Below are 15533 nucleotides of genomic sequence, written 5' to 3'. Positions count from 1 at the left end.
GGTTTTATCCTGAGGCAGTCTGCATATCTTCAACTTCATGCATCCAATATGGGGAGAGGGCCTTTTTGGTATGAATACTTTAATTTGCAGTGTATTGTTTACATCATCTTTTAAGGACAAATGTGGCATTTAAATAGAATGAATTATAAAAGCAGGACAAACTACTGCTTTGTTCCCCCAATGTGTTTTTGCAGTTGTGAAATTAATGGAGCAAACAGTTTTGGAGACGGTGGGAAATGTGTTCTAGTGATCACATTGTTGACTGCGAAATCAGGAGATTTAAGTTCAAATTCTCTCTACCCTCTCTCTTGACGTGTGGCTCAGTTCTCGAGGTTCTTTGTTTGTCAGAAGACTGGTATTGCTAAGACAAGCTCTACTTCCCAGGAATAAGCACTAATAATACAGCAGTACATTAAAAAATGTGAACGTCGATGGCCTCGGAGTGTACCTGTTTGAAAGTTCTTTTTGTAGGTTAGCCATGGACACAGCATTGGTGTGCTCCGCGAGTGCCAGAAGGTGGTCTGACACACATTCATTCATTCATTTTTCTGCTACCTTTTTTGTTGGTGCATTTCTCTAGTTTTCTGTTGTCCTACCTGTCAGAGTCAGGCTGGTGTGTTGGGAAATTGTTGGTTAGCCTGACAGACTGCAGTTGCTGAAACGGAAGGAGGGATGGGAAAGAGCTGAGAGGGCGTAGTCCATTAATGCCCTTCTGAGCTGAGGAACACTGGCTTGGCTTGCTTGTTTAGCTGCCGTTTTTAACTTTCACTTAATTCCTCTGTAGCCGCTACCGGTGATCACAATGCTTTGTAATCTTGTTTCTGTATTATTATGTTAATTAACAAGTGTCTGTCGGAATACCAAAGTGGGTGCTTCCCATTGTAGAGTTGATTCCTTAATTGATAATGTTCTCGCCGATGTTAGCGCTCATGCGTTTACTCATTTTTATAAAATACGATCAAGATTCACGATTGGGGATTTCAGGGTAGTGAATTCATCTTATTTTGCTACGATGGCACTTTTGGTTATGTGTTTGCGTGTGCCGTGTGAAATCTTAACGGCTATAGTCCATTAATGCCCCTAAGCTTAGGCGCACTGGCTTGACTTGCGTGTTTATCTGCCGCTTATATCGTTCACTTATTTATGCGGTGACACGTCTGGCTGTATCTTTGCGTGCTCCGTTTGAAATTATCGGGCTGTGGTCAGCTATTTTCCTTTTTGCGCTGGGGCACACTTCTTTGAAATTGTTAGTTTGCCTCTTGATTCTCGTAATAGTTTAGGGCTAAAGTCAGTTGAATTACTCTTCAAGTTGGGACCACCACAGCACCACTCAGCACCACCACAGCATCACACAGCACCACCACAGCACCACCACAGCACCACTCAGCATCACTCAGCACCATCACAGCATCACTCAGCACCACCACAGCATCACTCAGCACCACTCAGCATCACTCAGCACCACCACAGCATCACTCAGCACCATCACATTATCACTCAGCACCACCACAGCATCACTCAGTACCACCACATTATCACTCGGCACCACCACAGCATCAACCAGCACCACTCAGCACCACTCAGCACCACCACAGCACCACTCAGCACCACCACAGCACCACTCAGCACCACCACAGCATCACTCAGCGCCACCCCAGCATCACTCAGTGCCACCCCAGCATCACTCAGCGCCACCCCAGCATCACTCAGCGCCACCCCAGCATCACTCAGCGCCACCACAGCATCACTCAGCGCCACCACAGCATCACTCAGCGCCACCACAGCATCACTCAGCGCCACCACAGCATCACTCAGCGCCACCACAGCATCACTCAGCGCCACCAGAGCATCACTCAGCACCACTCAGCACCACCACAGCATCGCTCAGCACTACCACAGCATCACTCAGCACCACCACAGCATCACCACAGCATCACTCAGCATCACTCAGCACCACCACAGCATCCCTCAGCATCACCACAGCATCACTCAGCACCACCACAGCATCACTCAGCACCACCACAGCATCACTCAGCACCACCACAGCACCACTCAGCACCACCCCAGCATCACCCAGCACCACCCCAGCACCACTCAGCACCACCACAGCATCACTCAGCACCACCACAGCATCACTCAGCACCACCACAGCATCACTCAGCACCACCACAGCATCACTCAGCACCACCACAGCATCACTCAGCACCACCACAGCATCACTCAGCACCACCACAGCATCACTCAGCACCACCACAGCATCACTCAGAACCACTCAGCACCACCACAGCACCACCACAGCATCACTCGGCACCACCACAGCACCAGTCAGCACCACCACAGCACCACTCGGCACCACCACAGCACCACTCAGCACCACCATAGCACCACTCGGCACCACCACAGCACCACTCGGTACCACCACAGCACCACTTGGCACCACCACTCAGCACCACCACAGCATCACTTAGCACCACCACAGCATCACTCAGCACCACCACAGCATCACTCAGCACCACCACAGCATCACTCAGCACCACCACAGCATCACTCAGCACCACCACAGCATCACTTAGCACCACCACAGCATCACTCAGTACCGCCACAGCATCACTCAGTACCGCCACAGCATCACTCAGTACCGCCACAGCATCACTCAGCACCACCACAGCATCACTCAGCGCCACCACAACATCACTCCGCGCCATCACAGCATCAATCTGTGCAACCATTCAACAACAACTGGTTCAAATATGTTCTCTCAATGTTTCAAGCTTTATTACAAATGTCACAAAAAGATGTTAATATTTCACTTCTGTTCTTGAATTTTCATCACAATAAAATACACTGAACATAATCTTCACAAAAGTTATTTACAAGCGTTTAAGCTATTGCCATTATAAATTACAATCACTTTTATTTAAGTATTAATTATTTAAAAAAATTAAAAGCCATTGTTATTTGTAATATCAAAAATATCAATACATCTAAGTCACGTAAATACAAAACATGTTGCATTACAAATGCTAAAAGTGTCACATTTGCCAAAGTTATAACTATTGGCATTGTAAATGACAAAGTTATTAATTTAGCTATTTTCAAAACCAACACATAAATAAAAAAAATTGTCATTTACAAGACCAATAGCTCAAACTTTCATAATGCGAGACCTATTGCATTTCAAATGCTTGTTTAAAGTGTACTCTTTGGTTGCCAAAACTGAGTATCATTTAGAGCCCTTTCAGAGTAAGGCAATAAAGGTAAGATACCACCATGGTGCCTCGTGCTCCTTGTGAAGAAGAGTTGGCAGGGTGGTTAAGTCAATGAAGCTGGTGCTTTGTGAGGATATTTCATCTCCAACCTTGCAGACTTATGTATCATTTTTTAGATGTTTGGAATTCCAGCCTGCTGCTATTGAGAATATCAAATAGTAATGGTACTAGCATCCCTCAGTGCCCATCAATATGAACATTGCACACTCAATGGCCGTGCAGCCTCCTCAGACTGCCAACCAGTGACTGGCCACACACTACCCACGCGTATCCGCTCTTTGCACCAACCACCAGTGCAGTCTTCTCAATGTCTGCCTGTGTGATCCCCTCACATTGCCTACCAATGCTAGCTCCCTTCATGCTGCCCTTCAGTGCCAGCACAACACTCTGCCATCAATATGCGCTTCTCGCACTGTCAACAGGTAGGAAGGGATGAGGGGCTTGTGATCATAGGTGTCTAGGCAGCAGACTATTTATTATAGGAAGTCATAAACAGTACAGACGTCCTTTGTTTATCGCTCTCAGTCAGGATCACACCCCATTTTACATGCATGAATATTTAGGAAAATGACCACCTACCCATTTAAATTGACTCATTCTCCAAAAAGACCCGATATTAAACTTATAAGCTGATTCTAGGAAAATTTTCTGTGACAGTCACAAACACCCAGGCGTAGTTCTTCAACCACATTTATTAATTCTGGGTCCCTTACATGTGAAAGCTAATCGTTGTTTTTCCTTTTTTTGCCTCTAAGAGGAAAAACAATTCTCCACGGAGGACTTTCTTATTCACACCCTCGCCCATTTTGAGGGTCTGTCCTACCGATTTCCCATTCCCACTAGAGATATGAATTTACACCTGCCCTTAACAAGAGTAAATCTGCTTTCATTTTATTAGGGGGGTGGGGGGGGGTATGGACACTGAAAAAGTATTAATGTTGTCAATGCCTCCTTATCTACATACATGATTGGAGAAGAAAAACCTGTGCGCCACGAGGCTTTTGGCTGTATTTTTTTCTTTTTTTTCTTTATTCTTGTCCCAATTAGTGTACAGCTGCTGGTGCTCTCAGCTTCCCGAGCTATCATTCATTTCCGTCCTGTTGCATTTTAGTAAATAAATCAAGCCGGCCATTTCCTGTTATCTTCTCCCTGGTGCTTTTCCTCTCTTTCTTTCCCTATCTAGAGGTCGCCTCCTTCCTTCCCGCGGCTTCCTCCTACATCACTTCCTGTTCTCTGCCTGTGTGCCTGTCCTTAGTCTGCCCATCCTTGCACGTCCCCGAGTTTGCTGGCATCAACAGTTGTCAGATTGGGGATCTGAGAGGGTTGGATGAGATGTTACAGTTTACAGACCTTATCATGAAATACAATATCGATAGGAGGACTTTTTTTAAAAACCTCCAGATTAGGAGCTTCTTGGGTAATAAACAAGGAGGACCTGCAGGTTATCAAAGTAACGAAATTTTGGAGAAAATACAAGCTTCTGCAGACTGTACAATTAGGAGTTTGTATGCATGCTTGGTGAAAGGGAAAGTAGATGATATGGAAAAATGTTGTACCAAATGGACAGCTAAATTGAGCATTCCAAAGGAAATATTTCAAGAGTCACTTGATCTTGCGCGTATGGTACTGTGCTCGGCATCTCTACAATCCCAGCATTATAAAACTTTGTACTTCTTATACTTCACCCCAGCGAGAATAGCTAAATGGGGAGGCACTACTGGTATTACTTGCCCGAGGTGCAACTTCCTCGAGGCAGACATAATTCATGTCTTTGCCACCTGTCCACAATTGTACACTTTGATTGGAAATATAGAACGCTTTTTGAATAGATCACTGAATTTACAAATCATCCTTACCCCCTCAGTATTATTGATGGGGATAGATCACGTTGGGGGTATTGCACAGAAAGAATTTATTTTTGTGGCTACCGCAGTCTATAGACTGACTATAGCTAGAGCATGGCTCGATAAAAATCCTCCTATTATGCAAACTTGGTTGGCTAATTTACTAGCGGCTTATAATTTGGAAAAACCTATTTATGCCCGGAAAGGGATAAGAGGGAAAATGAGAGGATTAAGAACATGGGAACCTATAACTAGATGGAAAGAGAATAATGGTTCATAGTAAGATTAAGGGTGTCTAATGTGTGTAATGAAGAGTTAAAAGATGTACTGTATACATATATCAGAATGAGTTATTTTTGTCGATTTTCCTTTTGTTTTTTTTTGTTTTTTTTGTTGTTTTTCTTTACAGGTGATTAATATGAAATGTATAAATGTACAATGTGTAATGTGCAAAGTATGGAAATAATAAAATATATTAAAAAAAAAAAACAGTTGTCATCAATATTATTCAGTTAGTATTCCCATACTTCCGCTTGTTAGCTGTTTAGTGATGTTAATGTTTGGACCAGTCTCTGTACATTTTCGCTGACGTGCTGATAGGACTTAACGTGAATCTAATGCCCTCGTATGTGGATGCATTTTGCGTACAAGTTCTCTAGTTTCTCTCTCTCAGAGTGTCCCTTTCTATGGTGGCTTGTGTTTCCTGACACTCATGTTTGTCCCTTTGTGTTTCCATTACAGGCGCTTGTCCGGCTTCCTCCTCACATCTCTCAGTGTGATGAAGTACTGAGGTTCTTTGAGGCACGGCCAGAAGACCTGAACCCTCCCAAAGAGTAAGTGTGACGTGATATCAACCAGGGACAGACTAAAAGTGGCCCACATTTGCAATTGGGGTTGTTTTGAACTTGAACCGACATGCTGTATAGCAGTTTTGCAAGGTATGGGGGACTACATGCAGTTGTGCTTGCTGCAGGCAGTGCTTGTTGTAATATCAAGAAAATCAACAGGTAAAGTCACAAACAGTCTAAAAAAACACGGACCACACACTGACCTATCAGACCCACCCTTCTGCTGAATATTAGTGACCAATTACATTTTTACATTAAGCACCTGGAAGCTTTTTTTAGAACCAGATTGTTGATTACTACTTTTGGCAGCCCCTAAATGCCAACGTGTTGATTTAAAAAATTGAAAGCACAATGACAGTTAAGTAAAGTAAGTTTTGAAAGTGTGTATTGAAGGAGTGGGTTTCCATCCTGAGATGATACAGAATTGGAAACAGCAAAGAGTTGACTCTAGCTCTGCCTTCATTGAGCTTGAGTTTTACTTGCGTATTGTCACTCCTAAAAACATACTGTGCTGAGATTTTAAAATGGTATGTCTCTTTTGCACCATTGGAGGGGATAGGTGTCGGGGCAGAAGACAATCTCTCATCCTATACTTGCCAGGAAGCTGATATTTTGGTGTTTTAAATATGAATGTGTGTGCAATGATGGTTGGGTGTGTTTGCCCCTTATGTGCGTTCATAATTGCATAGGTATGTACTGACTGGAAAACAATGATGGCTGGTGCTTTATGCCTGAGCCTTAGTTGCAGCAGACGACCACCATACTGTTGAGGTGGAAGTGCTACCCAGAACACAATGGAGAATCCATCATAGCCTGTAATGTCTAAAACAGTAGTACCAGTTAGAACTTCCTTTAGCCCCCTTTTATTTTTCCAGTTGATCCAGGAAGAAGTGTGGCCTATACGTGTGTAATGCCCCACAATAAACTTGCGGACTCCACCTGTTCATTTACACAAATGAGAGTCTGCGGGAGTCCGCAAAACTGGGAGTGGCCAGGACAATATGGCCTATCTTGGAAAATCTGGGCAGCTTGAGGGGATGTACCACTAGCGACACCATTTCAGTCCTTTGCAGCAAACAGAAAAATGCTAAAAGACTAATAAAGGGAAGGTACAACCCGAGTTTGTTTAAGAAAGAGAAGCAGATGTGAGTTGAAAACAAGCAGTCTTACCTTAGTGTGGGGGCATCCACAAATAATGTAATGCATTGATAACCCTTCAGAATGAAGAGCTTCAAGTGTGGCCTTAGCTTGTAAGTAGTTCGCAGTGGCAAAACTCTGAGAGGTCACTTTTCGGGGTTTTTCAGCTAAATGATAAGGGCATTTAATCTTGTGGGAGCTGTGGATACCTTCTCCGTGGATTAATCTATCCCATGTCTGATGGTTCAATCCATATAGCTCATAAATGGCCAGCCAGAAGGGGATCTTAAATAGGGAAACATTGGGTGTAGAACTGGATAGGACCAGGATGTTGATACCAGTAGTATACTTGTGATTAAGGTGGGTAAAACATGCTAGCATGTGTATAAACCACAGGATTACATCCAAGCCTTAGTCTCATTTTGAGAATTAGTCAATCGCAATGCTGTTTTGGCAAAACCAACTGGCCCAAATTCTGACCAATCTGCTTGGCTGAAAAAAATGGCATGGCTGAAACTGATCGTTTAAGTGGGCGGGGAGTAACACACAACCCATCGTCAGATCTCAGAAGTGGTAATATAGTGACCCATTCCACCGCTCAGCTCTGTGTGAGAGTTGGACTCTGTCTCACCCATTTACTTACTTCTTATAGGTCATGGATAGTTACTCTAGAAAACCCTCAAATGGTCATTATACAGCAATAGTGACAGCCTGAATAATAACCTGATGTGTATTAATAACAGAAAGGATGCAATTAACAAGTAAGTGGTGCCCACTTAATTGCATAAATGTTTAATCAACACAGTTGCACGCCTGGATCAATTATGCCATCGGCTGGTATGAAATTAAAATTAGCAAATGGTGACAAGCACCTCCAAATTTCTGCCAGATATGGGAAGCTAGAGTTCAAATTGCTCCTCTTCCCCCTCTAAATAGTGAAAATATTCGGTCTGCCACGTGATCCCCTTTGCCGGACATTTTGCCTCCTGCATTGCACTGCGTGCATAAACATCACAGCCCTTACAGGTAGTGAAATGTCTGGGACCGGAGGAAAGGAGCCAGTGTACTAGTGGTGGGTAGGGAGGAATGTACAGGTAACCCCAAAAGTAGTCTCCGCTGTGGCTAAACTTAAGGTCCCCCCGCAATAGAGTTTGGTGGCAGGCCACTATATTGGCAGGTGGGGGGGAAGTCTGTCACCTTTGCAGTGGAGTACCCTCTCCGCCACTTAGTTTGGTAATACCACATATGTGGTATTACCTCAAATAAGCTGATACCCCCAAACATGGAGTATTCAGTAATGAGTTGATTCCTGGTGGCAATAATGATTCTAGTGAATTTCAAAGTTATTCTTTTACTCTGAATGACGTACACATGTTATCAATCTTATGTATATGAAAAGATAAATCATCTTTGATGAGATTCAAATCTGTGATCTGCACCCTACAGATCTCTAGAAGTCCCGCTTGAGTACGGTCATGTGTATAATCTGCTTTGGTGCCAAATGAATACCGATTGAGAAAGTTTCACGTTTCTCCTTGTTTGGTTCTCAAAATATTTTGTTGAAGTTAACACACAGCGTGTTTTAACCGACCATGAGTGTAGCTCTCTTACGCTCAAGAGCATCCCTAATCACATACACCTATATTTCATTTCGCTCCCTCTTCCTGACGATCATACACCTAAGTCCTGTATCTGGTCCAGACGTCAAGCGGGCAGCATTGAATCCTCGGTGGACCCTCCCTCTTCTGCTTTAACATCTTTACTCCTCAGAGCAGTTGTACAGAACATTATCAATGACGCTCCTGATGCAATGCACACGTCTCTATCACGCACAACTGGTTTTCTCCCCTCTCTTTGTGCTTTAGGGGAGAAGCAACCTAGTGTGTAGTGCTGTACAAAAACTGAACAGAACACATAGAAATATAACCAATGACCGACCCGATTGGTGACAGATGATGCAACAAGCACTTAAAAGAGTTTTTATGTATTTAGGCATTTGTATGTAGTTATTTATGTATTGTCAACCTAGCAGAGAACAATGAAGAGCTGTGCAAAGAGGCATTAAGGTGCAAGAATTAGGAGTTGTATATAACTGGGGACAGAACTTTTAATCGTTGAGCAGATCAGGGCAATCATGACCCTTACCGTTTGAAGGTATGTGCTTTCAGGTCTTGTGGTGTTCTGTTGTCCATATCCAGGATGTGCGGTTTGAGGCTTGTTATTGGGTTTTTAGTTTTCGTAGCTCTTGCTTCCTGGTGTAGGTATGTCATGGCTTCTAGTGCTGCATTGTGATGTCATATGTGCCGCCTTCTGCTCAAACAACGGCAATGTATTTTGTTGGATATTTGAGGGATGTTCTGTTACATTTGAGAAACTTGACGATCGACAGTCAGAGCCCCACAACTACGCTTGGTTGAAGTCCATAATTATCCTTCCGCTAGTACAGTCATGTCCAAATAAGTTCCCGAATGTAGTAAGGTAATCCTGACTTGTGGTAGTTTGTAAGGTTATATTTATTTCTAGTTAAGGTGACAACAGGTGAGGGCCAAGGAAACGATGTCTTCTCTTCAGCAGGTCAGCATACAACTGACTCGAACCTTAGAACACAAGTACCCAAACACTCTACATTCTATCTCGCGGTATCAAGAGAATGCATATCAAAGGAATATACAACATAACACATCCCCCCTCCCACACAATGAAAGGAAAAGATGTGGAACCTGGAAGGGAAAATAAAGGAAAAGCAAAACAAAAAAAAAAGAAAAGAACACAAAATCAACAGCACAATTCTACACATGAACAGCATGTTATACAGTGAAATCCTTGAGCCATCTGGGGGCAACTCTTGTTCTTTTGTCAGGCAAAACACTGACCTTATCTTGAGTACCAGATATGCCCAGACTCGTGGGGGTAGATGCATTGGTGTTAGACAGGAAATCATGACTGCAACTCTCACCCACTCCCCCTTCAATATGCAGCGGAAGCTTTGGTCGCATTGGCCTATCCACAGATACAAAATCATTATCGAGTTGAGCCTGAACCTGACTATTCTCAAAATGGTCCTCCACCCAATCAAAATTATTGACATCGGAATTTGGAAGAATCTCAATATAATGCTGATCAGGATTTAAAGCAATGTTCTTAAGATTCCATACTCTTCCATCATCTAATCTCACCGAATTCCTCAAAACCTCCGCAACTTTACAAGGAGGTTCAAAGCGACTTTCCCCCTTTGGTACTTTGAAAGGCTTCTTAACTCTTACCCAGTCTCCAACCTTGACAGAGACATCTCTGGTGTTGTGATGAGAGTCATAAAACTCCTTGCTCTTGTCGTGACTGGACAGCAGATTACTTTTGACCTCAACAGGAGACCAAGAAACTATTTTCCCATCAAAAAGCCATGCAGGGTTAAATTTACATCTTGCTGTTCTGCCTCTCATCATGGTGAATGGGGAAGTGCCAGTGCTGTTTTGTACAGTGACCCTATATGACCAAACTGCTTTCTGAACTTGTACCTTCCAGTCGAGCTTACTATGTACTGAAGCCTGAATGACCCCCTTAATTACTCTGTTAAACCTTTCGACGGTGCCGTTCCCACTAGGGTTGTACAGTGCGGTAGTTTTATGTTTGATACCACACCTGTCAAAGTATTCCTTAGCCTGTTTAGACGTAAATTGGACACCATTATCAGATAACACACAAGCTGGCAAACCCTCCATCATGAATATTTTATCTAAAAAACTAAGCACTGTCAGAGTGTCCACTCTGTCTACAATTTTTACAATAGGCCATTTGGAAAAGAGGTCAATGGCAACTAATCCATATTCTTTAGAATCCCCAATGGGTCCAATTATGTCGACTGCGACAGTGTCCCAAGGGAAGTCAGGAATTAAACCCTCACTCATCCTGGGCTTGAACGTTTTAAGAGTCTTGTCAGCAGACCCACAAACTACACACTTCTTAACAAAAACCTCGGTTTCACCGTCAATTCCTGGCCACCAAAACATTCCCTTGACGATAGACTTGGTTCTCATAATACCAAAATGCCCCTCGTGACAAAGTTGCAATATTTTCTTCCTCAAGGATACGGGTGGAACAATTCTATCACCCCTAAAAAGTAAGTCATTTTCTGAGGACAATTCCATACGGATTTGCCAAAAAACATCCAATCCAGGAATGCTTTTCTTTTTGGGCCAGCCCTTGCAGATGTATTCTAAAACATTTTTTAACACAATATCTTTGTCCTGTTCAGCTAACCATTCAGTTTTACTTATAGCAGGCTCACCACAGTCATGCACTAAAGCCACACAATACTCACTCCAAGGGTCATCTTCACATACTTCGAGAGGAGGTGGAAGTCTCGATAGACAATCAGCAATACAGTTATCCCTCCCCGGTAGGTAAACCATTTTATAAATGTACTCCTTCATCCGCATAGACAACCTGGCTAATCTCGCAGATGCACCAGAGATGCCTTCACACGACAATATACGGATCAAAGGTTTGTGATCTGTACGAATGGTCACAGGCTTGCCCCAAACAAATGCTCGAAAATGTTCTAATGCCCATGCACATGCAAGGGCTTCTCTCTCAATAATGGGATACCTACTCTCCACAGGAGAAAGGGCCCTGGAAGCAAATAAGATGATCCTCTCCTTACCCTCCTCATCAAGTTGTGACAACACGGCACCTAAACCCTTGTCACTTGCGTCAGTGGTTAACACACAGTCAATATTGGGGTCAAAACTGGCAAGTGCATTCACATTTTGTAGTTCATTCTTGATCAATTTAAACTCTTCTTCACACAACTCACTCCAAACAAACTTAGTGTTCTTTTTTAACAGTGCTCGCAAATTGTAAACCTTCGCAGCAAAATTTCTTATAAACTTGGCACAGTACTCAGCCATGCCAAGAAATGCTTTCACCTCATCTTTGGAAGCAGGAGCAGAGAACTTAACAATATTTTCAACTAAAGTAGGTTTAGGTTCAACTCCTTCCTCACTAATGATGTGTCCCAAATATGCAACACTCCTTTGACTGAACTTGCATTTGGATAGCTCCACAGTCAGACCAGCTGACTGTAAGGTTTCCAAAACCTGTTGGAGTTTTGAATCATGGCACTCTTTGTCTTTTGCTGCAACCAGGATATCATCCTGAAAAAATGAGATGTTCTCCATGTCCCCAAAGAGTTTGTGCATCAACCGCTGAAATACAGCAGCGGCTGAGGCCAAACCAAAAGGCATGCGCCTGAACTGGTAACAACCAAACGGTGTAATGAACGCCGTTAGGTTCTTAGAGTCGGGATCTAACATTACCTGGTGGTAAGCGGCAGAGAGATCAACTGTGGAGAACCATGTAGCACCCTTAAGGGAAGACACCATCTCATTGATTCTAGGAAGGGGAAATTTTTCGATCACAATATTGTTGTTCAAATGGCGCAGATCGATGCACAAACGAATTTTTCCGTTGGGTTTCCGGGCAACCACAATCGGCGAAATCCATTCCGATGTTTCAATCTCTTCTATAATACCCTTGGCAAGTAATCCCTGAATCTCCTTTTTAACTTCCTCCCTTATCAGTATTGGTATCGGTCTTACTTTGTGAACCTTGGGTTGTGCGTCAGCTTTTAAAATTATTCTATGTTCAAATCCCTTCAGGGCACCTAGCTCCTTACTAAACACTTTAGGAAATTTTTCAGATAGTGTTTCCTCCATTCTACTACAGTCATCCAAAATTAAAACTTTATCTTTAGAGTTAGGATCTAAGATGATGTGCAATTTCTTCTGGTCGAACCATCCTAATACTGACGGTCCCACCTTTGCCACATATAATTTTGCTCTTGTGGATCTGCCCTTAAATAGAAAAGTAAGCCACCTAAAGCCAATCATTCCAATTCTATTCCCCGTAAAACTGATTGGGCAAACATCTGATGGGTATAATTGCTCACCAATCTTCTTTACAAACTTCTTTCTCCAAACCTCTTCATTTATAATTGTATATGGGGACCCAGAATCTGCATATACACTTATCACCACTCCACCAAGAGATATCTCGCAAATAGGTTTCCCTTTAAGGGAATCCTCTGAAATATTAATCACATAGTTCCCACGAATATTCTTTATGCAACATTCATCCTCACCATCTACCTCTTCCATACTCTCCTCTTCATCTTCATACACATATTTCACGTTACTGCGTCTGCGACACATCTTACTAAAGTGACCTAAAAGTCCACAAATACCACATTTTTTCTTTAACGCTGGACATAGTCTACTAAATGCTAGATGCTCTTTACTGTCACATCTATAGCATCTCCTATCTTCCGTGTTCCTGTTTTGAATTCTTGTAGGCTGACCCGTCCATCTCCCTTGTTGTTGTTGCTGTTGACGAAAATTCCTATTGGGAACTTGAATCTTACACACAGTTCCCGACATCTTGGACACATCTTTTTCGGTTTCTTTCACCACGGTGGCACACCTTCCTGACATTTCAGATTTTCTCATGATAGCTACTACATCGTCAAGAGGTGCATCTCCATTGACCCAAAGACGATCTTGCAAACCTGAGTTGTTGTTATGCATCACAAGTTGATCACGTATGAAGTCATCATGTAAATTATCAAATTTACAATCAATAGCAAGTTTTTTTAGATCATCCATCCACTCATCTACAGTTTCCTCTTTGGTTTGCCTTCTTTGAAAAAATTTGTGTCTTATGACCCCGATACATACTTTGGGAGCAAAGTATTTATCCATGTTTTTGATGGTATTATCAAATTCATCGAGATCAGAATCATCTGTTTTACTCATTCTCGAAAATGTTTTTAAACCTATGGGTCCTAGGGAATGTAGTAGTAGTCTCTTTTTCTGTTCAGGTTTCATTTTTTTCGTTTCATCTACAGCTTCCAAATAGTTGATAAAATACTCCTTCCATTCTAACCATTTTATACTTGGTTGGTTACCTTTGACCCAAAATGGTTCAGGAGGACTAATGGAAAAATTTTGTTGTGCCATATTCGTGTCTTTATTCACAGTATTAACCACGGAATCACCTTCTTCCATGCACCAGAAGGTAAAATACAACTTTCACTCGACCTTCTCACCTGTATGATGTCACTATATTCAATTCTACATATATTTTATTTCGTTTTTTTTTTTTTTTTGAAGTTACCTTACTGTAATGTCCGGAAAGTACCTTTGTAGATTCCGCCCTCTTCTTCTTTTTTTTTCTTTAACGTGGCCTTCTCACGAACTGTTACACTTCTCCTCGAAGTGCCGGTCTAATTTTATGTTAAAAAAAACACAACGAGCTAAAATGGCCGCCACGTTGGGGTCACGCTGCGTGACCCGCGTCTGATGTCAGAGGACGCGCTGGTGAATGACGTGCGGGCTTCTCTGGGAGGACGCGCTGGTGAATGACGTGCAGGCTCCTCTATACTCAGCGCGCGCAGTGGAATGGCGAGCGCAGTTGAATCATGCCAGTAGGATGTCCACCAACGGCTGTTCGCAGAGGCCTTGACTAAATTAAGGTCGCGCTATGTAAGTAACGCAGTCAAATGCGCAGTCATTAAGCGGTGGTAGTAAAAAATTTTGTAACTCACAGAAGGCTTTTTTTTTTCCGGTTCTGGTCCGCTTTTCCTTCAATTCCTTTCTCTCTAGGCGAGAATTTCCTTTGAATATATATATTCTTTTTTTTTTTTGAATGCTTTAAGCGCCAGTTTCCCTCGTCGCCAATTTGTAGTAAGGTAATCCTGACTTGTGGTAGTTTGTAAGGTTATATTTATTTCTAGTTAAGGTGACAACAGGTGAGGGCCAAGGAAACGATGTCTTCTCTTCAGCAGGTCAGCATACAACTGACTCGAACCTTAGAACACAAGTACCCAAACACTCTACATTCTATCTCGCGGTATCAAGAGAATGCATATCAAAGGAATATACAACATAACACCGAACCCCAAAAGCACACATTGGTACTTGGCCAAAAGGCTATTTTGTTGACATTTTTCTATTGCTCCTTAAAACCCTTCTGTTATCCTCGGAAATATTCCACCACAGTTCATGAATCGATCCTTCAAAATGTACCAATTAACTTTGATTACTGTTTGTGCACCCTTACACTTGGGAATATTCTATTGTTGGCTTTGCAAGTGCATACCATGTGCTGCGTTATCAACAAACGTGTCCCTGTAGCACATCCCTATTGTTCTGAGATTTTCATCAACCTGAGTCAAGGTAGCCTGATCCCCCTGTGTTAGTGAAGATAGGTTTGTCCAGTGTAATGGTTTGTATTGGTTAATGTGAAGTATATGGTGTGTCTGAATCTGTCAAGGACCTTTTTGGTCAAAGATGTGCATGGATGCAGTGGCACAGCAAGCAAGCAAACTCTTAGATGGGCACAAGAAACCCTTAAAGTTCCTAACTCACCAAATGAGAATC

General features: G+C 42.7%; 1 protein-coding gene across 4 annotated transcripts in view; it reads left to right on the top strand.

Annotated features, from left to right (window-relative positions):
- SH3PXD2A (SH3 and PX domains 2A) overlaps positions 1–15533 on the top strand; it is an 868884-nt gene that overhangs the window by 308518 nt on the left and 544833 nt on the right. For all 4 annotated transcript variants that reach the window (XM_078643704.1, XM_078643703.1, XM_078643706.1 and 1 more), the window contains one exon: positions 5855–5946. In XM_078643704.1, the coding sequence (XP_078499830.1) occupies positions 5855–5946 (92 nt within the window). The remainder of the gene's footprint in view (positions 1–5854; positions 5947–15533) is intronic.

The sequence above is a fragment of the Lissotriton helveticus genome, chromosome 5_1 (genome assembly GCF_964261635.1).
Source record: "Lissotriton helveticus chromosome 5_1, aLisHel1.1, whole genome shotgun sequence".
NCBI classification, from domain to species: domain Eukaryota; kingdom Metazoa; phylum Chordata; class Amphibia; order Caudata; family Salamandridae; genus Lissotriton; species Lissotriton helveticus.
This window is presented reverse-complemented; position numbering and strand designations above follow the sequence as displayed.